General features: G+C 56.5%; 2 protein-coding genes across 2 annotated transcripts in view; both read right to left on the bottom strand.

Moving 5' to 3' along the window:
* The window catches only part of ARID3A (AT-rich interaction domain 3A), a 36,024-nt gene extending 33,020 nt beyond the window's left edge, over nucleotides 1-3,004 (bottom strand). Inside the window, exons 1-2 of the mRNA XM_049788241.1 lie at nucleotides 2,640-3,004; nucleotides 1,495-1,786 (exon numbers count right to left, since the gene is read on the bottom strand). Coding sequence (XP_049644198.1) covers nucleotides 1,495-1,786; nucleotides 2,640-3,004 — 657 coding nt within the window. The remainder of the gene's footprint in view (nucleotides 1-1,494; nucleotides 1,787-2,639) is intronic.
* A 14,201-nt stretch (nucleotides 3,005-17,205) lies between these two features.
* KISS1R (KISS1 receptor) lies at nucleotides 17,206-21,331 on the bottom strand. The gene is made up of 5 exons (XM_049789050.1): nucleotides 21,073-21,331; nucleotides 19,540-19,664; nucleotides 18,174-18,309; nucleotides 17,751-17,983; nucleotides 17,206-17,598 (listed from the first exon to the last, which is right to left on the bottom strand). Exons 1-5 carry the CDS (start codon nucleotides 21,329-21,331, stop codon nucleotides 17,206-17,208), a joined length of 1,146 nt encoding a protein of 381 aa, XP_049645007.1.
* Between the last annotated feature and the right edge of the window lie 1,543 nt (nucleotides 21,332-22,874).

The following is a 22,874-nucleotide window of genomic DNA, read 5'->3' as shown; positions in this document are numbered from 1 at the left end:
CATCGTGGGGGCAGCTATGCATTACGGCCTGCCTCAAGGCCTTTGCACGACACCCCCAAAAAACAGCATGGTCCCTTCTCTGGGAAGTGGCTGGTGCCCACCCTCCCAGCAGCCAGGTCACACACAGAACACTTCTACCGGCCACTTGAGAGGACATGTGGCTCCCAGTCCATCCTGGGCCTCAGTTTCCCCTGTGATGAATAGACATTTCCTTTTCTGTTCCAGAGGCCCTTACCTCTGGGGGAGGCTTTGGGAAAGGGTCTGGGCATTGTCAACCACTCAAGGGTACCCCTAACCTTGAGTTCTCATCTCCCCCATTCTCCTTCCAGGCTGGAGACTTGGAAACCCAAATCTAATCATATTCAAAGTGGCTTTGGGGGCCTGGAGCGAGGACAGTGGGTCTTGATTCCACAATCTGTGTTCAATGCGGCACCCCATAGAATCCTCTGAGCCCTATCAGGAGTGATTCCTGAGCACAATAGGTGTGCCCCCCCAAAAAAAACCACAAATCGAAAGGGGTTCCCAACTGCCCTTATGGTTATCCAAACCCCAGAAAACCTGGTCCCAGCTTCTCACATTCAAAACAGAGGAAAACTGAGGCAGGGGTGGCTTGGAGGCCCCACAGGGGTTGTGGGGCTGGCTGGGACCCGTAGTGAACTCTACTTGAGCCACCAATACCAGACAGGTGACCTGGGAGGGGCATGAGTGACCCCCTTCCACCAGGTGCCTCACCAACCTGACTCCCAGTTCCTGTTCCTGGAAATTCGAGCTCCCCAACACTCTGCCTCTAGGGGGTTAACCCTGATCAGGTCTAGCCACCTCTTTAAACACTCTATGGCAATTCTTTCTCTATGATGAGTCTTACGGGGGCTGGAGCAATAGAACAGCAGGGAGGGCGTTTGCCTTGCAAGTGGCCAACCTGGATTCGACCCCCAGCACCCCCTAGGATTCCCCCAAGCCCACCAGGAGTAATTCCTGAGTGCAAGGCCAGGAGTAAAAACCCCTGATCACAGCTGGGTGGCCCCCTGCCAAAAAGAAACTCAGGACAAGAGGGCATCCCAAGCACATACTCAGGTTCTGTGCCCCTCACAAGACCAGCAGCACCCAGACTGCTCCTGGAAGCCCCCAAAGCCTGGCCGGCCGAGGCCGGGTTTTCGCCGCCACACCGGGAGTTGGCGGGACCCAGCTGGCCAAGGCTGGAATTTGCCTGGGCCTGGCCTCACCATCTGGTTCCCATCTGCCGCCCAGCGACGCCTTCAAAGCCGCGCCCGCCAGGCCACTTCCGCTGGCCCCCGTGTGCAAGGCATAAACCCTCGCAGGGCCCCCCAACCCACACCTCTCAGCCCCACCCCACCCGGCTGTTCACAAGACCCCACACTGGGTCCCTTTTTCTGCCCGAAGAACCCCTCCACAACCCCCTAATATCTGCGCAATGCCCCCTAACCCCCGATCACAGATGAGTCACCCCGACTCCCGCAATCCAGGGCACCCCACCTGTTTGAACTGCTCTTCATAGGTCCAGTCTCCATGGTCGGGTGGCTGCAGCGCGGGGAACACGTGGGCGGCCCCCCCAGGTGTGGCTGACCCGGCCCCTGGACGCTCCTGAGCACCCAGTGTCCGGGGGCCGTCCCCGCCGCTACGGTACGTCTGGGGGGGCTGAGCTTTGCGGGGGTATAGGGCCGCAGGGCCTGGGGCGTCTTCCTCATCCTCTTCCTCATAGTCTTCCTCGTCTTCCTCCATCTCTTCTTCCTCCTCTTCATCTTCCTCTTCCTCCCACTTCCGCTTTCTGTGGAGGCACAAGGGGATGAGGGTGAGGGGCCACAGATGCAACCCCGCCTGACCCTACATCCAGACCCTGGCCCCAGAGGAGAGTGGATAACAATAAAATAACCCCCTACAGGCTTTGAACTCGGGAACCCCCACTTAGTCCCATGGAAAGCTGGCTCACTCCTGTACTCCCAATTTATCTGCCTAAGAAACAGTTTTTTTTATTTTTTTGGCTTTTTGGGGCCACACCCAGTGATGCGCAGGGGTTACTCCTAGCTATGCGCTCCGAAATCGCTCCTGGCTTGGGGGACCATATGGGACACCAGAAGATCGAACCTCAGTCCATCCTAGGCTAGTGCGAGCAAGGCAGACGCCTTACGCCCTGCACCACAGCTCCAGCCCCATGCATTTTAATTTTTTTTGGTTTGGTTTTGGGGCCACACCCAGCATTGCTCAGGGCTGACTCCTGGCTCTGTGCTCTGGGGACCCCATGGGATGCCAGAAATTAAACCCTGCTTGGCCATGTGCAAGGCCAGAACCTGGCACCCTCCCTGTAATGCTACTGTTTTGGCCCCAGAAACAGTTTCTCAGAAACTTCTCAGAAACCCACCCAGGGAGTCTGGCTTAAGGACCCAGTGACACCATCAGAGGCCCAACGGTGCCTGCTGAAGGGGGGGCCTGCACCCCCACTTCTATGTGCTCTGATGGTAGATGTCTGCTCTGAACCCCATGGTCAGTTTTGTTGCAAATGGGGCCCTGCCACCACCACCAACCACCATCTAGAAAGTTCTTAAGGACAGGCAGAGTTGGAGGCTCTCTGGGGCCCCCCAACACCGTACCAGGAATTACCAGGGGACCCCGGGTAAACTCACAGCTCATCCTCCGAGCCCTCATTTTCCGAGGGCTCCGCCCGGTCGCCTTCAGCGGCGCCGTGCCCCTGCGCGTCAGGACTCGGGGTGTCCCTGGGCTCAGCGGCCGCGCCCTCGTCCTCCGAGCTACTGGCACTGGCCGCGTGGCCCAGGCCCGCAGCGGCCGCCCGCATCGCGGCCAGCGCGGCCATCTGCGCGCGCTGCATCCGTGCGCCCTCGGGGTCTCGGTCCTCGTCGGGGGCCGGGCGCGCGCGAGGGGCCGGTGGGACGGCGGGCGCGGGGGGCTCGGGGGGCTGCCGGGCCTCGAGCTCCAGGCGCGCGCGTTGCTGCCGCTGCAGGAGCGTCTCCATCACGGCCTGCAGCTTCATGGCCCTGCGCGCGGGGCCCCCCCGGGCGCCTGGGGGGGGCGGCCCCTGCGGGGAAGGGGCCCGGCCGCACTGCAGCGTGGGGGCCGCGGGGGAGCCGGGGCAGTGCAGGGTGGCGAGGGGCAGGGTGGGGGGCTAGGGCCACAGGGCTCAGGCCGAAGGCGGGTGGGGCATGCCAGCGGTCCCCCGCGTCTCCTCACGCTGGGCTCTGGGCATCCAGCTCATTCACGTGTGCGCAGGAACCTGGAGTGGGGTACAAGACACAGGGTCAACATTCGCTCCCCTTCCCCACTCACCGATCCAACCACCAAAGGCCTGAGAAAAATCGTGCCTTTCCTAGAGATGCAGACCTGGAGACCTTCCTGGAGGTGACCAGGAGTGCTGGCCCCATCTGCCAGCCCATTAAGCTGCTGGGTAGCAGGGTCACCCCCACAACGGACTCCCAGAGGGGGTCTCGGGTGGGTAACCCTCACAGTCAGAGCCATAGAGGCACCAACCGTATCTCCCAGAGAGGAGGGCCCAGAATTATTGCTTCATAAACAGTGTAGGGGAACCAGGGTAATAGGCCCTGGCAACCGGTGGAACTCAGAACCCAAAGGTTCTGGGTTCCGGGTCTGAGTTCCAGGGGTCACTTGTGGCCAGGTCGGCACTCCATGCCCCAGACAGAGGACACTCCAAGCACACACAAGGGGGTCTGTGTTAAGTTGGGTTCTTAGAAAGTGGCCCCACAGTGTCCCTCACTGATGCTGGGGAAGGAACAGGGCAGGGTCCCCAATTTGGGGTTTCTTTGGCGGGGCCACCACACTCAGAGACGCTCAGAACTGACTCCTGGCTCTCTGCTTGGGGAACCCTATGGGATGCCGGGGATCAAACCCTGGCCAGCAGCAAGGAAGGCAAAGCCCCTCTTCCGCTGTCCATGGGCCCCACTACACTGTGCCCTTAGCAGGTGAGACCAGCTTGGAGATCCCAAGAGGGACTGGGGGAGCCCTGAACACCCACAGGGACACTCCAGCTGCTCAGAAACATGGACACCTGTCCCAGCCATGCCTGGTCACCAGCCCTGGGGGGGTGGGAAGGGCTTGGGGCAGGATCACCCCCAGGATCTGGCACAACCCCCAGTCAGAACAGCAGAAAGGACAGGACAGGACGAGGCCGGCCATCCCAGCACTGCACCCAGCAGGGCCACACCCCCATCCGCCCATAAAACAGTCCAGGCAGAACAGGACAAGCACAGGGTGACACCCAGATGGTCTAGCATGTGGACACGGTGGGGGGTGGCCACAGGGCACCTCGACCCAGCCAGTGGACCCCATGGGCTCCTGTGTTGAGCTGGGGCATTCACATACATGGGTATCAGCCCCCCCCCCCAGCCTCACTGGGGGCTGCCAGAGGTGTCTTGAGAGCAAAGCCCTTTCCCCAATCTAGGGGGCACCACCCCTCCCCACATTGGGGGGCCCCTATACTCAGACACCCCGTCCACACACCCGGGAAAACTAGTAAAAGAGCATGGGGGGGGCAAGGGGCTAATGGTGACATTTGGGGACCCTGTTGGATATGTTCTCAAAAAGCCCCAAAAACTTCAGCCAAAGATCCAAAAGTTTGGGGTGGGCTGCTGAGCAAAGCCAGAGCAGGGAGCCCCTTCCCAGCTCCCCACCTGGGACAGGCTTACTGAGGGGGACCCCCCTTCACCAGGCCAGAGCCCCATCCATGGGCTCAGAGCAATACTGGGGGAGACCATTATCTCACCCCTGGTTCAAGGCCCAGGGCCGCCCCTCCCCCACCTTTGACAACTTCAAGGCCCCCCCCACGGAAATGCTATGGGCTACGCCCCCCCTTTGGGGGGGTAGAAGGAAGAAGCCAGAGGAAGCCACGCCCCCTGCCTGGTCCCTTTCCCCCACCCCACTCACTCCAGGGCCCAACTGGGTTTAAAGACCCTTTCCGGGTCCCGTGGGGGGAGGGCCCCCACCCCCATTAACCCCTACTTAAAGGCTACAGCCGCCCCCTCCCTTCGCAGCCCTTTGTCCTGGCCTCTGCCCCCACTTTATGACAGCAGGCAGGGGGATCCCCCTGCAGGGGCGAGGGCCAAGCAAGAGGGGGGCTCTGGGTGGTCTTGGGGAGCCAGGGGAATGGAGTGGGGGGCCATGGCCACACCCTGCCCCCCCTTCCCGGAGGGAGGTCACCCGCGCGCGCGCCTGGGCCTTGCAAAACACAGTTATTTAAAGAGTTGTGCAAGCGCCAGGCCGGCCTGCGGTGGCGACGAAGGGGCCCCTCGTTGGGGGGGGGGGGGGTCGCAGGGCAGGGCAGGGGGCAGCGTCTGGGAATCAATGAGCTGGAGGAATCAAAAATTAGAAATAAACAAAAATAGAAAAGGGGGGGAAAAACTGACAGACCCGGAGAGGAGCGCTCGTTCGGGCTGAATTTCATGGCTTCTAGGAAAGAGGCCGATTTGCATGGCAAGGCATGGGGGGGGGGCGGGGAACCCCTCGACCCGACCCGGTGCCCCGAAAACGGAAGCGCATTGACCAACGCGCGCTCCCCGCCGGGGTCGGCCTGGCGGAACGGAACCGAACGTTGGGATTGACAAACGGGTCGGGCCCCGCTTGGCTTCCTGCGCCGGCTTTTGTGTCTGGGGGCGCGGGAGGGCTGCTGGGGGGGGCAATCCCCGGGGTCTTGGGGGGCGAGGGCGAGGCGATCCGGCCTGGGGGGGGTCTCTCTCGGACCCGCTGGGCCTGAGAACCGGCACTTGAGCAAAAGGAGAAAAAAATAAAACCCAACACCAGCCAGCCAACCCCAAACCCCTCCAACCTCCTGGGGGGCTGGTGGGGAAGGTGGGCACGGGAGCAAACCCCGATTCTGAGCAGAGGGAGAAATAAAAAAACCACTCCACGCGCGCCCGAACCCCACTTCCTTCCGCTGGGGGGGACCAGGCGGAGACAGCGCGCCCCCCGATCGCCCCCACGCGCGCCCCCGGGCCGTGCCAGCCAAGTCTCCCCAAGTGCGAGATGCTGCGGCCAGCCCGGGCCCCGCCGACCCCGAAAGCCCCCGGGGCTTTTCAGGCCCCGCCGGACCCCGGATCCAACTTTGGGGACCTCCTCCCTGGGCCCCCCAACACCGAGGCGCCTTCCCCAGGCCGGCCCTACCCCCACCTCGCCTCTCCAGGCCGCGCCGCGCGGGACCCGGGCGATCGGGCCGGGCCCTGCCCGCTGCCCCGCCGCCCTCCCGGCCCCAGCGGGCTCGGGGCGCTGCGGGACTCACCGAGCTCTCCAGCCCGCCCGCCCGCCACCCTCCCCGGGCGCCCGGCCTCCGGGGCCGCGTCCCCGCCACCCGCTCCGCTCCGACCCGCCGCGCGCTCACCGGCCCGCAGACAAATCACTGGGTGACAAGTCACTCGCAGATGCAAATGCCTGGCCGGTGATTCAGCGCCCAGGGCCCGGCAGCGGGGAGGGGTCTCGCCCGGCCCCCTCCGCCCCTTTCCCGGACGCCCCCCGCGGAGCGCCCCCGGCAGCGCGGGGCTGTGGCTGGCTGCTGGCTGGCTGGCCGGGCCGGCCCAGGTCGGAAGGGAGCAGGCCGGGGCCGCCCGGGCGCGGGGTCGCTGGCCGATCGATCGCGGGTCGCGGCCCCTTTAAGAGGCTAAACTAACGCCCCGGCCGGGCCGCCGCGCGGCGGCAAGCCCCGCCCACTCCGGCCGGGCGCAGGGACCGTGGGCAAAGTGCGAGCCGCGGTCTCGGACGCACACACGGGCTAAGCGGGGAGAGCTGGAATTCCGCCCTTTGGGGTTCTCCTGGACCCCGAACCCGGCTGGGGTTTCTCCATCTCCTCCCTCTTTCTGCCGCTCGCCCCAAATTCTTACCGAACCCTGAAACTGGCTGGGGGGGGTCTTCCCCACTGCGAGGTTGGGAGTTTCGCCCCCGTCCCTTAGAGGCCTCCGGGCGGGCCGGGCAGAGCCTGGCTGCGCTCCCGCACGTCCGTCCGGCGAGTGGGGAGCACTGAGCGGGGAAGAAGTGAGCGCTCGGCCGCGACCGGCCCCCCGAGCGAGAGTTGGGGCGGGACGGGGCGGGAGACGGGGCGTGGCGCCGCGATGGGGAGAGGGAGAGGGAGAGGGAGAGGACGGGGCCGTGCTTGATGGCTGAGAAATTCTGCTCAACTCTTATTTTTTTCTTTTCGGCTTTTTAAAAATAAATTTTGGGGGTGGGTGGGCCAAGTTTTGTTGGGGGACACACCCTGCTCGGTGCTCAGGAATAAAGACTCCTAGGAGTGGGGAGACTGTACCCTGGGGAGGGTGCTTGCTGAGCACGATGTAGACTAGGGTTGGATTCTAACCCCCCCAAATCCCCTAGCACCCCATAGGGTCTCCCCCAAATCAGCACCACCAGGAATGATCCCTGAATACAGATCCAGGAGTAACTGCTGAGTACCTACTACCTACTAGCGGTGTGACCCCAAAATATAATAACAAAAAGTATTTCTTGAAGGGTTTGGGGGGCCCCTATGGGATGCCAGGGATCAAACCCCGGGGCCGCTGATGCCAGACAAGCTCCCTACCCACTGTGCTATCTCCAGCCCCTGTACTGCAATCCTGTCCCACTTAGTAATGGGAACCCAATCCAAAGAGAAACTCATTCCCTTCTCCATTTAATTAACTTTTAATTTTTAATGTTTTTTTAATTTGGTTTTTGGGCTTCACCCACCAACGCTCAAGGTTTGGTTACTCCTGGCTTTGTGCTCAGAAATCTCTCCTCGCAGGCTAGGGGGACCATATGGGATGCCAGGGATTGAACCCAGGTCGGCAGGTACTATCCCTCTACCATCCAGCCCCTAATTTAAATTTTTTTGATCTACAGCTAGTGGTGTTCAGGTTATTCCGTACTCTGCGCTTAGGAATCGCTCCTGGCAGTGCTCGGGGGATGCCAGGAATTGAATTCGGGTTGGGGTGACTGCCTGACTGCCTGTAAGGTTGGCAGCAGCCCTCCCTGCTGTACTATGTATGGCTCAGGCTCCCCAGTTATCTTTTTTTTTTTTTTTTTTTGGTTTATGGGTCACATCCAGGGGTGCTCAGGGATTATTCCTGGCAGGTTGGAGGACTGTCATATGAGATGCCATGGATTGAACCCAGGGAGGCCGTATGCAAGGCAGATGTTCTACCTACTGTGCTATCACTCTGGCCCCCCATTATCTTCTAAATGTGATTTGAGGATCATTCCTTGTTTTGTTTGTGGGGTCACACCCGATGATGCTCAGAGCTGACTCCTGGCTTTGCAGTCAGGGATCTCCCCTGGCAGGACTCCATGGGGACCCCATGGGGGTGATGGGGATTGAACCCTGTTCTGTTCGGAGGCCTCAAACCTAGAGCCCTCTTGGCTCTGCCCCTGAAAATCTCTGGGAGCACTTGGCCACCCAGAGATCAAGACCAGCAGTGCCCCCAATGCTGGATGCTGGGGTTTTGGGAGCTGTACCACTCCCACACCTCCCTCTAGTCTCCAAGGGCAGAAAACAAGCACCAAGCAGGATGGTGGATGTGGTGGGGTGCGTAGTGGGTCCAACCAACTGATCTGATTCCTGGAGCACCCTAGAGTCTGAGTATGAACCCAAGATGGTTGGACCCAGTGCTCACCCCCTTTTCTAGGGAGTCAATGGCTGGAGGGGGACACACAGGATTTGGGGGCTCCTTTTCGGCTACCTTCTAGCCTGCCCCTGCTTCCTGCTTTCAGTTTTAGGGCTGTCTGTCTCAGGGGGCTCCGAGCCTAGGGTTGGGTGCCTGGGTATGTCTGAGTCCTGCCCACCCCACTTGACCCCCCCACCAGACCCAGCACAATTGCAAAGACAGCCAGGGACTGTTTCCCTCCACAAAAGGCAGTTCACCCTCAGGCGTGGCTCCATGTCTTAGGGAGGAGGCCGCTTAGAGACCAAGCCAGCAGGGAAGCTGCCTGTATTGTCAACTCTGTTTTTCCATTTGTAAAATGGGTCAGTAATCTTCCTTTAGTAGTGTTGTTGTTGGGTTTTGGATTTTGTTTGTTTGTTTGTTTGTTTTTTTGGTTTTTGGGCTACACCCGGTGATGCTCAGGGGTTACTCCTAGCTTTGCGCTCAGAAATCGCTCCTGGTTTGGGGACCATATGGTACGCCGGGGATCAAATCAAGGTCTGTCTTGGGTCAGCCACGTACAAGGCAAATGCCATACCGCTCCTTCCTTTGGTGATTATTTTTTTTAGGGGTGTGGGCCAATATGTGGCAATGCTCAGGGCTGACTCCTGGCTCTGCACTCAGGAATCACTCCTGGTAGTGCTCGAGGGACCCTATGGGATGCCTGAGATCAAACCTGGTTAAGCTGTGTGCAAGGCAAACTGCCAATTGTTCTGGCCCAATAGTTCTCATTTATTTGTTTTGGTTTGTTTTTGGGCCACACCCGGCTACGCTGAGGGGTTACTTCTGGCTATCTGCTCAGAAATCGCTCCTAGCAGGCACGGGGGACCATATGGGTTGCAGGGATTGAACCACCTTTGGTCCTGGTCAGCTGCTTGTAAGGCAAACGCCCTACCACTGTGCAATCTCTCCAGTCCCCCAATAAATTCTCTTTGTATCTTTTTTTGGAGGGGTAAACTCCCAGAAATTCTTGGCTAGGGGCCAAAACGATAGTATAGCGGCAGGGCTGTTTGCCTTGTATGTGGCTGTGCCAGGACAGACCTGGGTTCAATCCCTGGCATCCCATATGGTTCCCCCAAGCCTGCCAGGAGCGATTTCTGAGCACAGAGCCTGGGGTAACCACTAAGTGCCACCGAGTGTGACCAAAAAAAGAAAATCTTGGTTAATCAGGCATTGGTTTATTTTGGTTTGGGGGTGCACCAACCCTAAAGTAGTTGATAAATTAATTACACTTGACCCTATGCTCAGGGACCACCTGAGATGTCTCTCTAGACACAAGACACAAGTAGTGATTTCATCCCAGGCCAGAGAAAGTGGTTTGAAGGGGCTAGAGGATTCCTGGGGCCACACTGGTGGTCTGGGGGACCATGTGGTGCCGAAAATGGGACTTGAGTGACCCTTATGCGTTCTCCAGCCCCTATCTTTTTTTTTTTTTTTTTTTTTGGTTTTTGGGTCACACCTGGCAGTGCTCAGGGGTTATTCCTGGCTCCAGGCTCAGAAATTGCTCCTGGCAGGCACAGGGGACCATATGGGGCGTCGGGATTCGAACCGATGACCTCCTGCATGAAAGGCAAACGCCTTACCTCCATGCCTATCTCTCCGGCCCCTCCAGCCCCTATCTTAACACTTGTTTATTTGTGGTTTTGGTTTTTGGGACACAACCAGCAGTGCTCAGGGGTTACTCCAGGCTCTGCATTCACTCAGAAATCGCTCCTGGCAGGCTCGGGGGGACGGTATGGGATGCTGGGGATCGAATCTAGGTCTGTCCAGGGTTGACTGAGTGCAAGGCAAACACCCTACTAGTTTGTGTTTGTGTGTGTGTGTATGTGTGTGTGTGTGTGTGTGTGTGTGTGTGTGTGTGTGTGTGTCTACTCCTAGTGGTACTGGGGGGAGGGCTATGCAGTGTGGGGGATAAACCCTAGGTCCTTTCCATGTAAGGCCAAGTGCCTTCTGCTCTGTCCAATCTTGGATCCCTCCAGTACTTTGGAGTTTCTCTTTCCTCCGGGCTGGGAAGGAGACAGACAGGGAATAGAGGCTGGAGGGGGTCCCGCCCCTTGCCCCTTTCCATCTTGCCAGGGGCCAATCTAGCCACCAACTAATGAAGTGTTGATGGCCAACTCTCACCTGAAGGGAGCCTAATTTTTGCCTGGAGGATGGAGGGACTCACAGGGCTCCAGAAAGTGCTCTACAGGCTGAGCTCCAGACTTTCCACGCTGGAGATGGCTTGGTGATTTGGTTTGGTTTTTGGAACCACACCAGGAAATGCTCAGGTGTTACACCAGGGCTCTGCGCTCAGGGATCACAGGGATCACGCCTGGAAGTGCTCAAGGGACCCTGCTGATCAAACCCAGGTCAACCAGGAGTGTCAGACAAACACCCTCCCTGCAGCCCCTGGGGGTTTGATCCCCAGCAGAAAGCAATAAAAGAAAAAGAGGGAGAGAAATGTAATCAAGGCACTCCAGAGATTTGCACACCCTTGTGGGTTTGAACATACACCCCCCAACCAGCTTCAATCCTGGTGCCCCTCTGGCCTGGTGCCCCCTCACCTTCTAGCCTCAGGGCATCCCCTCAGCCTCACTCAGTGGGGCTTTATCTCCCTGGAGGTGCCTCTATTTTGAAACAGCTGTGTTTACTTACCTGCCCGGCCCAGCCCTGGGGCCCTAGTATGTTCTCAATAAAACATTCCTGCCCTTCCCCCCCCTGCCTTTTCCTGCTGCCTTTTCAGAGCCTCTGCAAAGTGGGTTCTGTATAACCCAATTAAATTCTTAAACTCTTTCAGGACTCCCCGCAGGGAGGGGGGGGAAGAGCAGAGGGACAAAAAATCAGAGCAGATTGGATTGGAGTCCTATTACAGCGGGGAGGGCGATGGCCTTGCACCAGCCAGTCCAGGTTTGATCTCTGGCACTCTAGAGCAATACCAGGAGTGGTCCCTGAGCACAAGCATAAATACAAGCGGCAGGAGTCAGCACTGCGCACCTCCAAATGTGGCCCAAGAACCCCCAAATCATTCCGAATAGAGATAGTACAGGCTTTAAGGTCTTTGCTGCTGCCCCTAAGATTCCATCCAGGGCAACGCATGGTTCCTGGAGCCCAGAGCCTCCCTGGGCTGCCCTCCTGCCCAGTGTGCTGGGGTGCCTGTCCCATGGGAAGACACAAAGCCCCACCTTTCCCCAGCTGCCTGGTTCCTTTAAGCCACAGCTCCTAGTCACTAGGTTGCAATCTTTCCTTTTTTGGTTGTTTGTTTTGTTTTTTTTAGGCCACACCCAGAGGTGCTCAGGGCTGACTCTTGGCTCTGCACTGAGGGATCATGCTTGGCCTGGCCGTGCTCAAGGGACCCTATAAGGCGCCGGAAATCAAACTTGGGGTCTGCTGTGTATAAGGCAAGTGTCCTCCCTGCTGTACTATAGCCCCGGCCTTACTATCTTTCCTTTGATGAAGATATACAACTTTGTTTTTTATTGATGGGGGGCTTTGGGGAGAGTTAGGTTACACCAGGTGGTGTTCAGGAGACCCTATAATATAGGGTCTATATCATATAGGGCCTATATGATGCCAGGATAGAACCCGGAACATCGACATGCAAGGCAAACGTTTTACCTCCTGTACTTTCAGGTATGGCTCAAAATCAGAGACTAATATAAAATAAACCCAAATTTGATGTTTGATGCCAAAGTTCAAATATACTTTGTGTTTGTTTTTATTATTTTGATCATACCTGGCAATACTCAGGGTTACTCCTGGCAGGTGGGGGAGACCATCCAGAATGTTGGAATCAGGGCCCAGAGAGATAGCAGAGCGGCGTTTGCCTTGCAAGCAGTTGATCCAGGACCAAAGGTGGTTGGTTCGAATCCCGGTGTCCTATATGGTCTCCCGTGCCTGCCAGGAGCTATTTCTTTTTATTTTATTTTATTATTTTTGTTTTTTGGGCCACACCCGGCAATGCTCAGGGGTTACTCCTGGCTGTCTGTTCAGAAATAGCTCATCGAAATAGACACCGAGATTCAAACCAACCACCTTTGGTCCTGGATCGGCTGCTTGCAAGGCAAATGCCGCTGTGCTATCTCTCTTGGCCCAGCCAGGAGCTAATTCTGAGCAGACAGCCAGGAGTAACCCCTGAGCACCGCCGGGTGTGGCCCAAAAACCAAAACAACAACAACAACAACAACAAACAGAATGTTGGGATCAAACCCTGGGCTTCCTCATGCAAGACGCTCTCCCCACTGTACCTATGTACAGCTGGAACCCTCTCACATGTAATTTTAAATGTTTGGCATTGAAGGGGGTCACGAGACAAAAGTACTAGAGATCCCGGAAGTTCCTTGTGCTTCCACGTTGACCACCTAAAGGCTGGAAAATCTGTCGCCAGGATTATAGGTGGCCCTAGGATGGAAGGAACCTCACGTCTTTGGATGTTAGGGACATCTTGGTGGGGGTCCGCCAAAGGCGTTGAGATAGGATCGTGAGGCGCGCGCGCCACCTGGTGTACAGAGGTGAAACTGCACTAGTAGCAGAGCGTAGGATGGGCGGGACAGGTTGTGGAAGGGGCGGGGCACAACTGGAGGGGTGGAGCACAGCATAAAGTGGGCGGGGCCGGAAGAGACCAGTACGGAGGGCGGGACGTAGTCTCTACGGGGCGCAACCCATGCTGCTGCTCTCGCGAGTGGCCGCTAGGTGGCGGTATTGCGCCTGGAAATCACATTTCCCGGGTTTGATTTGTGCAAACTCTGACAAATGACACCCCCATCCCAATCCTCTACAACCCCCTGCTTCTGTGGCTTCTTTCGAAACCCTCCCCCCACTGTGCAGTTTCTGGGTAACATGGTCCCCTTTAGCAGGAGAGATTGTACAGCATGTAAGCCCTTGCGTGCAGGTGATGCGAGTTCGATCCAGGCATGGCATGTGGTTCTCAGCACCACTAGGAATGATTCCTGAGTGCAGAGCCAGGAGTAACAGCACCACCTGTCTCCCTAAAATAAACAAAATTATTCCTGTTGTATTTCTGCATCAGGACATTATGCTTGTTCAGTTAAATATATATTTAAACTTTTGGGGGCCTACATTCAGAAGTGCTCAGGGGATTCAGGCTCTGGGCCTATAAGCTGGGAACTTTTCACCTTCCTCTCCAGCTCAGTCTGTTCCATAGTGAACAGGCTTCCGGTCAACAACAACATGGAAGCATGATTCCAGGATCCTCTGTACACCCACACACATACACACAGTTTTGGGCCAGAAGCCTGTGCTGGGCAGAGTGCCTGGTCTGGATCCCTCTCGATTCCAGGTGAGTCCATTTATTTTGCTCTTTGGGCCCCACCTGACTATGCTCAGGGCTTACTCCTGGCTCTGCACTCAAGAATCACTCCTGGGCCCGGAGAGATAGCACAGTGGTGTTTACCTTGCAAGCAGCCGATCCAGGACCTAAGGTGGTTGGTTCGAATCCTGGTGTCCCATATGGTCCCCCGTACCTGGGGGGAGCTATTTCTGAGCAGATAGCCAGGAGTAATCCCTGAGCACCGCCGCGTGTGGCCCAAAAACCAAAAAAAAAACCAAACCAAACAAACAAAAACAAGAATCACTCCTGCCAGCACTTAGGGGACCATATGGGATGCCCGGGATCGAACCAGGGTCGTTGTGTGCAAAATCAATGCCTACCCACCCACCCGTTGTGGTATCGCTTTAGCATTCTTAGCTCTTTTTTTTTTTTTTTTTTTTTTTTTTTTGTGGTTTTTGGGTCACACCCGGCAGTGCTCAGGGTTTACTTCTGGCTCCATGCTCAGAAATTGCTGCTGGCAGGCACGGGGGACCATATGGGACGCCGGGATTCGAACCGATGACCTTCTGCATGAAAGGCAAACGCCTTACCTCCATGCTATCTCTCCAGCCCCGAATTCTTAGCTCTTAGTATTCCAGAGGACCATGGGAGTCAACAGTGGGTGTTCAGTGAATTCAGTCTGAGGCCTGTAGGGCAGCTGGGGAGGACCCTGAAACCCTCTCCCAGGGCAGGAGCATGCAGCCCCACTCCCCAAGCCCTTACCCTCTTTCCAGAACCTAAAACTTTCTACACATTGAAAGGAGAGGCTGGAGCGATAGTACAGCAGGGAGGGTGTTTGACTTGCACATGGCCAACCCAGGTCTGATTCCCAGCATCCCATATGGTCCCAAAGCCTGCCAGGAATGATTTCTGAACGCAGAGCCAGGAGTAATCCCTGAGTGCCATCTGGTGTGGACTAAAAACAAAACAAAACAAAAAACTATTGAAAGGAGCAAAAGAAGTGCTGTACTATAATATCTAACACCATGTCTCCTTAGAAGCTTCTGGCAAGGAGTAAGGTTGAGCTTCATGCTGGGAGGGAGCCCAAAAAACCATGGGGAGGAGCTGGGGAGGTAGTACAGCAGGTAAAGTGCTCACTTTGCACATTGTCACCCCGGGTGCAATCCTCAGCATCCAATATACTGTTCTTAGTATGGCCAGGAGTGATTCCTGGGTGCAGAGTAACTCCTGAGCATTCAGCAATGCTCACAAACAGGAAGGGAGGAAGGATGGAAGGAAGGAAAGAAGGAAAGAAGGGAGGAGGAGAAAATGAAGGGGTGAAGAGGATCTGGAGAAGGAGCTGAAGGCTCTTCGAGACACCTGAACCCCAGACTTGGCCATATTTGTTTATTTATTTATTTTTGTTTTGTTTTGGGGCTACACCCAGAGGTGCTCAGGGGTTACTCCTGGCTCTGTGCTCAGAAATTGCTCCTGGGGCTGGAGAGATAGCATGGAGGTAAAGCGTTTGCCTTGCATGCAGAAAGATGGTGGTTCGAATCCCGGCATTCAATATGGTCCCCTGAGTCTGCCAGGAGTGATTTCTGAGCGTCGAGCCAGGAGTAACCCCTGAACGCTGCTGGGTGTGACCCAAAAACCAAAAACAAACAAAAAAAATTGTTCCTGGCAGGCTTGTGGGACCATATGGGATGCCGGGGATTGAACCTGGGTTTGTCCCAGATCAGCTGCATGTAAGGCAAATGCCCTACTACTGTGCTATCACTCCGGCCCCACTTGCCTGTGTTTAAAGGGGTTCATTCATATCCCCTTAACTGCAGAGCCCACTCACGCCACAGCATGAGGACAAAACAGTTCCTTCGAGTGTCTCTCTTAGGGCTTCAGGGTGGCTTCTGTAGCCCTCAAGACTGACTATATTTATTCATTTGTCCACAGAGGGGGTTAGGACCCACTCTTGGCCAGAGGAAGCCCTGTCCCTCCAGGTGAAAACAGTCATTGTGATCACATTTTGTTGGTTTGTTTTGGGGGCACACCAAGTGGTACTCAGGGCTGACTCTTGGGTCTGTGCTCAGGAATTATTCCTGGTGGGCTTGGGTGAACATTCATTGTGTGAACCCATGTCAGCCATACACAAAGCCAATGCCCTCTTCGCTGTACTGTGTGTACTACATATCTTGTGCTACATACTGGCCCATATTATTTTTGTTTGTTTGTTTTTGAGCCACACCAGGCAGTGTCAGGGTTATTTCTTCCCCCCCCCCCCCCGTCAGGGTTATTTCTGGCTCTGCTCTCAGAACTCGCTCTTGGCAGGCTCGGGGGACCATATTGGAATTCAGGGATCAAACCTGGGTTTGTCCCAGGTTGGCTGCAGGCAAGGCAAATGCCCTACCTCTACCACTGTGCTATCACTCCGGCTCTGGCCCATATTATTATTACCCTCGTTTTAAAAAAATTTGGGTCATGCTCAACAGTGCTCAGGCCTTCCTCCTGGCTCTGAGCTCAGGGATCACTCCTGGCAGTGCTCAGGGGACCCAATGGGAGGCCATCAACAATTAATTGGTGGTTGGCTGATTACAAGGCAAAGGCCCTAATTGCTGTATTATCTCTCCAGCCCTTTATTATTATTTGTTTTCTCTGTTTGTTTTTTGGGCCACACCTGGCTTCCCTCAGGGGTTACTCCTGGCTCTGAGCTCAGAAATTGCTCTTGGCAGGCTAGGAGGACCATATGGGATGTGGGGATAGAACTCAGGTTCATCCCTAGTTGGCAACATGCAAGGCAAACGTCTCACCACTGAACTATCACTTCTGCGTGTGTGTGTGTGTGTGTGTGTGTGTGTGTGTGTGTGTGTGTGTGTGAAGCTAGATAGCTGTTTTATTTTAGTGTGATGTTTGGATGAAGCAAGATTATTTTTATTGATTAGAATTCACTTAGAAAGAAGCGAGTGGCTAGAAAGAGAGGGGAATACAGTTCAAGGGCCTACGTGGACTTCTCCAGAGTGGACCAACCCTAAGGTCACATTTTCATAGTTGGGAAAAAAAATAAAAAAAGGAGGAATCTAGCAATCCACCGCCAGGCTGCAAACCACTACCATCGCTAGTGCCTTCTGGAACATTCCAGAAAGAGCCAGAACCCAGTATCAAGGAAGGGCAGAAACCACCCTGGAAGAAGGAGGAGAGCACAGGAAAAGGACAGGAGGATCTGGGACAGAGCTAAAGACACCATAGGCAGAAGCCAGAGAGAGAGGACTTATTCTAGAAAGCTTAGTATGCTTTCCTTCTTCCTTGGAGCGGGCTCAGAGAGGATCAGCCACTTCCCTGGGCACACACAGTGCGGGCTCCAGAAGAAAGCGCTGGGCGGGCGGCCAGGCGGTGCAACTCTGGGGCGTCCGAGGGGCGCCGGCGACGACGGGGAGCGCAGGGGCAGACTCGTCGCAGGGCCCGACGGAAGTTGCCACCCAGGAAGGCGTAGAGCAGTGGGTTGAGCGCCGAGTTGCTGTAGGACATGCAATGCGCCCAGGTCTTGAGGGCATAGGCCGCATAGCTGCGCGGGTGCCAGGAGCCCGCCGGGCCCAGCGCCTGCAGCATCAGGAACAGCTGGATCGGGCCCCAGCAGACGGCAAAGAGCAGCACCACGGCCGCCACCAGCCTGGAGACCTTGGCGCGCACCGCACTGGCACGCTCGGCCAGGAGCTGCCCCTGAGGGTTGGAAAATGTGGGGGGACAGCAGAGTTTGATCAGAGCTAGAGGTGACCATTCCCTTCTGATCCCAGCCCTGCGCCGACCTCTCCCGACCCACATGTCCCATGTCCGAATCCATCCCCTGTGCGCCCCACCTCACCAGGGCGCACCTGCAAGGCGCTGTCTCCAGACTCCGGGCGCACAGCGGCGCGCCCCAGGTGGCGCAGCATGGCCCCGTAGCAGACGCAGGAGGCGGACAGCGGCAGTAGATAAAGCGCCAGCAGGTTGTAGATGGCAAAGGCCCGCTCCAGAGCGCGACTGGGGAAGACCTCGTTGCAGTAGGTGCGTGGGCCCGGAGACACGCGGTGCAGGCCGAGCACCGGCGCGGACAGGGCCGCCGAGCCTGTGCACAGACAGGCCGAGCTCACTGACAAGTTGCCTCTGAAGTCCAGGGGTGCAGAGCTGCGGGGTTCTGAACTGTGTGCATGGCGAGGGCCCATTTCCCAGATGCATGACCGCGGGAGCATTTAGGTGTCCTCATGCGCCCAGGGAAGGATGCACACCCTCCTCCCCAATCTTGCGGCACCACTCACCGGCCCAGATGCAGAGGCTGATGGATAGAGCCAAACGGGGCGTGCGGCGGTGCAGGGCCCGCAGGGGGAAGATGGTCACGTACCAGCGGTCCACGCTCATGGCCGTCAGGGTGGCGCATGTAGCCTGCACGGAGACCTGGGAGGGGCATGGGGCTCCCTGTTGGCCTGACTGTGTCCACCCTGAGGGTGGCCCCTATGTGCCCAAACCTGGAGGGTCTCCTGTGCTCACTTTAACAGCACATATACAAACCAGAAGGTCTTACAGGGTGGAAAGATGAAGGGGCAGAAGAAGGCAATAGCAGAACCCCAAAATGCTTAGGGGGACTGCGGGGCCCATGGAAAAGCAAAGAACCATCCAGGACCCCAGATTATGGTGGACAAGAAACCCCAGGATTCTAACCTCTCTCCCTGTAACCACTTTACCAAATTTTCATTTTGTAGGCCCCCATTTAATTGAGGGGTGTCACACCCAGAGGTGCTGGGCTGATTTCTGGCTCTACACTTAGGAATCACTCCCAGTGGGGTTCAAGGGATCATATGGATCTCTGGGGATTGAACCCAGGTTGGCCATGTGCAAGGCAAGCGCACACCCCACTGTACTATCCCTGTGACCTCTGTATCCTGCACTCGGCCTGTTCTACTAGTCTGCATGACCCACAGTCTTTACCCAGGGACTCCACCGAGCCAGAGCCCGGCCTTTGTCACAACAGACCATGCCAGCCCAACCCCACATTAATCTTTTGCGCAGACTCTATTCTTCTCTAGTCTGGCTGGGCATCAAGGCCGGGTTCTGGCCACACCCGGTCCAGGGTCCACTATACCCGCCCTGAGTTCAGACCCGGCCCTGGTTTCCAGCCTTCAAACCTGCCCATAACTTTTGATCCTAGCTCCCCTGGTCCCGCCCATAACAAGACCACGCCCACAATGTGCTAATATCCACTCCAGGAATCCCAAAGCACGTCACCTATGCTCCTCTCACACTACACCCCAAAACTCTCCTTGCTACACTCCAGACCCCATCCACAGACATTCACAAACCCCATTTCCACTCAGTCCTGCCCACTAGGGCTCAGTCTTCGGCAGGCCCCTGATTAACTCGCTCTTGGCACCGCCCCTTTCCCTGAAGGCCCCGCCCCTACCAAACTGGCCCCGCCCATAAAATACCACGCCCCTCACCCAGACCTGCCTCATACCCATCCAGACCCCGCCCCGCCAATCCAGACTCCGCCCCCAGAACGACCTGCCCCTACCAAGCAGGTCCCGCCCCTAACAACCCAGGCCCACCCATATCAACCAGACCCCGCCCCTCCCCAGACCAGCCCCACCAATCCCAGGCTCTGCCCCAGTCCAGGTCCCGCCCACGCACCTGCTGAATGTAGTTGATGAATTTGCACATGAAGTCGCCCAGCACCCAGGCGGGAAGCGGGTACAGCACCGCCGTGAAGGGGACGCAGCAGAGAAGGAACGTGACGTCGGTGACCGCTAGGTTGGCTGCGTTCATGAGGCATGGGCGCCGGGGTCAGGGATCTCAGGGACCTTAGTGCCCTTTCCAGACCTTGAGCCCTGCCTTTGCTTGCATGATCAGTGAGACTGACTGGTCCAGAGGGGGTCCCCCCTCCACACACACACACTGCGGCACAGGAAAGCTGGGGTTCCTGCAGATTCTCCTTTTGCATTTCCAACATTCCTCTCGTGGGTATCATAACTCGGCCAGCTGGACTTGCCCCTTTGATATTTTTTTTGGGGGGAGGTCCACACTCGGTGACGCTCAGGGGTTACTCCTGGCTATGCGCTCAGAAATCGTTCCTGGCTTGGGGAATCATATGGGATGCTGGGAATCAAACGGAGGTTGGTCCTGGGTCTGTGCAAGGCAAACGACCTACGCTGTGCTAATGTTCTGGGGCCTTGCCCCTTTGAGCTTCATTTTTCCCATTTGGGCCCATCCACCACCCCAAGATAAAGGCCGCTGGCTTGGAGTGATAGGACAGCAGTTCAGGAGCTGCTCTTGCACAGGTTCGACCCAGATTTATGTGCGAATTCTATATGCGGCACCCCATAGATTCCTACAAGCACTGCCAGGAGGTCTGATCCCTGAGTATAGAGCCAGGAGTAAGCCCTGAGCATCACTGGGTGTGGCCCAAACACCAAGATAATAATATTAATAACATAACAACAACAATAATCATGATGGTCACTGAATGGTGTTGGTGGGACACCCCCATCTGCAGATGTGGGAACTGATTCTTTGGAGCAAAGCTCTCAAACTAGGGCCTTCAAACCAAGTAGATCATTCCTTTTTATTTTGGGTGGGAGGGCATACCAGGGATGTTCAGGGGTAACTCTTGGCTTTGCACTCAGAAATCACCCCCCCCCCGGGGCCGGAAAGATAGAATGGAGACAGGGCATTTGTCTTGCATGCAGAAGGATGGTGATACGAATCCCGCCATCCCATGTGGTCCCCCGAGCCTGCCAGGAGCAATTTCTGAGCGCGGTTTGGTGTGACCCAAAAAACAAACAAACAAAAAAAGAAATCATTCCTGGCAGTGCTGGGGGACCATATAGGATGTTGGGGAGTTGGGGATCGTACCCAGGTCAGTCATGTACAAAACAAGCGTCCACCCCATTCCACTTTGCCATCGGCCATCAGTCCCTCAGATGCCTTCCTAGTGGATGGGGTGCAGACCCTCCTGGAGCTGCTCCCCTTCTTCCTCCTGAACCCCTTTTCTCCTTCCTCCCATCCTTCAACGCCAGAGTTTGCAAACTGCAACCTAAGGAAGCCCCGAAGATATGGACCCCTAAGGAGATGTGGCCCAAAGCACCGCTTCGAAGCATGCCCCTGACCTCTCTGCCATCAGTGAGAGCCCAGCTGTGTCAGCGGAACCCCCTTTCCCGTGCTCACCGATGTAGAAGTTGGTGACTGTGCGCATCTGCTTATGGCGGCAAATGACCAAAATGACCAGCGAATTCCCCATCAAACCCAGCAGCATGAGGACAGCGAAGAACAGAGGTACCATCCAGGCATCCACGGACCTTGGTGGTGTGGAGGCCGGGCTAGCTGAGGCATTGGTGAGCACCCTCCAGGTTTCAGACTCATTTATCCCAGATGTGCTCATGACATCAAGGTTCTCTTCCTCCTGGCTGCCCTCCAGATTTGCCATGGGCCCTCGTCCTGCTCTGTGCAGCCTGGAGGGGGGAGCGTGTATGCACCCCTTGATGCACCAGGACTTCCTAGTCTAGTCTCTGGGCTGTGGCTCCTCTGCTGGAGGAGGAGCTGCAGCTGCTGTTGTCTTTATACCCCCATGTTCCCCCCAGTTGTGCTCCTGCTGCGCTTTTACTGAGACTTTATCCACTCTGGACACCTCCAGAACCACTTTGCAGTCCTGTCCCCCTGGGTGGCCAGCGGTGGGGGCTGCAGTGAGCAGGTGCTTGAGGCAGCAGGGGAAGGGCAGGTGGCCTGGAAGAAAAAAAGACACTGGTGGGCGCTGACAGGAACTCAGTGGAGTGACATAGACCAGGGCCAGAGTGGTAGGACAGCGGGGAGGTGCTTGTCTTTCAGGTGGCTGCCCCAGGTCCCTTCCTGAGGATCCCATGTCCCTCTAGGAGTTAGAGTCTTGGGAACCTCCGGGTGTGGCCAAAAATGTAAACAAACACCAGGCACTTGAGTCTTCAGGAGGTAGGGTGTGTGCCTAGCAAGGCCAGCCAGGGACAAAAACAAAGGGACAGAGGGAAGGGCTTGGGAGACACTGTGACCTTGGCAGGAGAGAGGGAGGATCAAAAGGCTGAGCACAAGGAATCCAGTTTTTTTTGGGGGGGGGGCCCACACCCAGCGGTGCTAGGGGTTGCTCCTGGCAGGGGGGCATATGGGATGTTGGAGATCGAACTGGGTCAGCTGTGTGCAAGGCAAAGGCTCTCCCTTCTGTGTTATTACCTGGACCAGAGTCCAGGTTCTATCTCCAAACAGAAGTTTACCTGAATATAAGCAAGTTGGGCAGGACAGATAGTACAGCAGGGAGGGCACTTGTCAACCCGAGTTCAAGCTCCAGCACCCCACCAAGTCCCCTGACTGGGACCACCAGGAATGATATCTGAGTATAGACCCAGGTGCAAGCCCTGAATATTGCCAGATGTGGCCCTCCAAAAATCAAAACAATTGTGGCCAGAGAGATAAGACAGAGGGACCCCACAGGGTCACCATAAGCCCTACCAGGAGTGCTGCCTGCCTGAACACAGAACCTGAGCACCTCAGTATGTGGTCCAAGAATAAATACAAAGACCTCCACTTTGATTTATTTTTGCTTTTTTTTTTTGGTTTTTGGGCCACACCCGGCGGTGCTCAGGGGTTACTCCTGGCTGTCTGCTCAGAAATAGCTCCTGGCAGGCACGGGGGACCATATGGGACACTGGGATTCGAACCAACCACCTTTGGTCCTGGATCGGCTGCTTGCAAGACAAACGCCGTTGTGCTATCTCTCCGGGCCCTATTTTATTTATTTATTTTATTTGGGGGCCACACCAGTGATGTTCAGGGTTTACTCCTGGCTCTGTAATCAAGGGTCACTCTTGGATTTGATCAGGGAACCCTATGGGATGCCAGGGATTGAACCCGGGTCAGTTGCATGCAAGGCCAAAACACCTTCCCCAGTGTTCCATCCTCTGGCCCTGTCCTTCACTTTAGAGAGGCTGCAGACAGGTGCAGCCCGT

This window comes from Suncus etruscus, chromosome 15, assembly GCF_024139225.1.
Source record: "Suncus etruscus isolate mSunEtr1 chromosome 15, mSunEtr1.pri.cur, whole genome shotgun sequence".
NCBI lineage: Eukaryota > Metazoa > Chordata > Mammalia > Eulipotyphla > Soricidae > Suncus > Suncus etruscus.
This window is presented reverse-complemented; position numbering and strand designations above follow the sequence as displayed.

What these genes read in the sequence shown, in the direction of transcription:
- KISS1R (XM_049789050.1), bottom strand. Translation starts at nt 21,331, where the DNA reads ATGGCAAATCTGGAGGGCAGCCAGGAGGAAGAGAACCTTGATGTCATG. An exon ending in AGTCACCAACTTCTACATCG is followed by an intron (nt 19,665 to 21,072) that starts GTGAGCACGGGA and finishes TCATGAACGCAG; the next exon opens with CCAACCTAGCGGTCACCGAC. An exon ending in CTGGAGACAGCGCCTTGCAG is followed by an intron (nt 17,599 to 17,750) that starts GTGCGCCCTGGT and finishes TCCAACCCTCAG; the next exon opens with GGGCAGCTCCTGGCCGAGCG.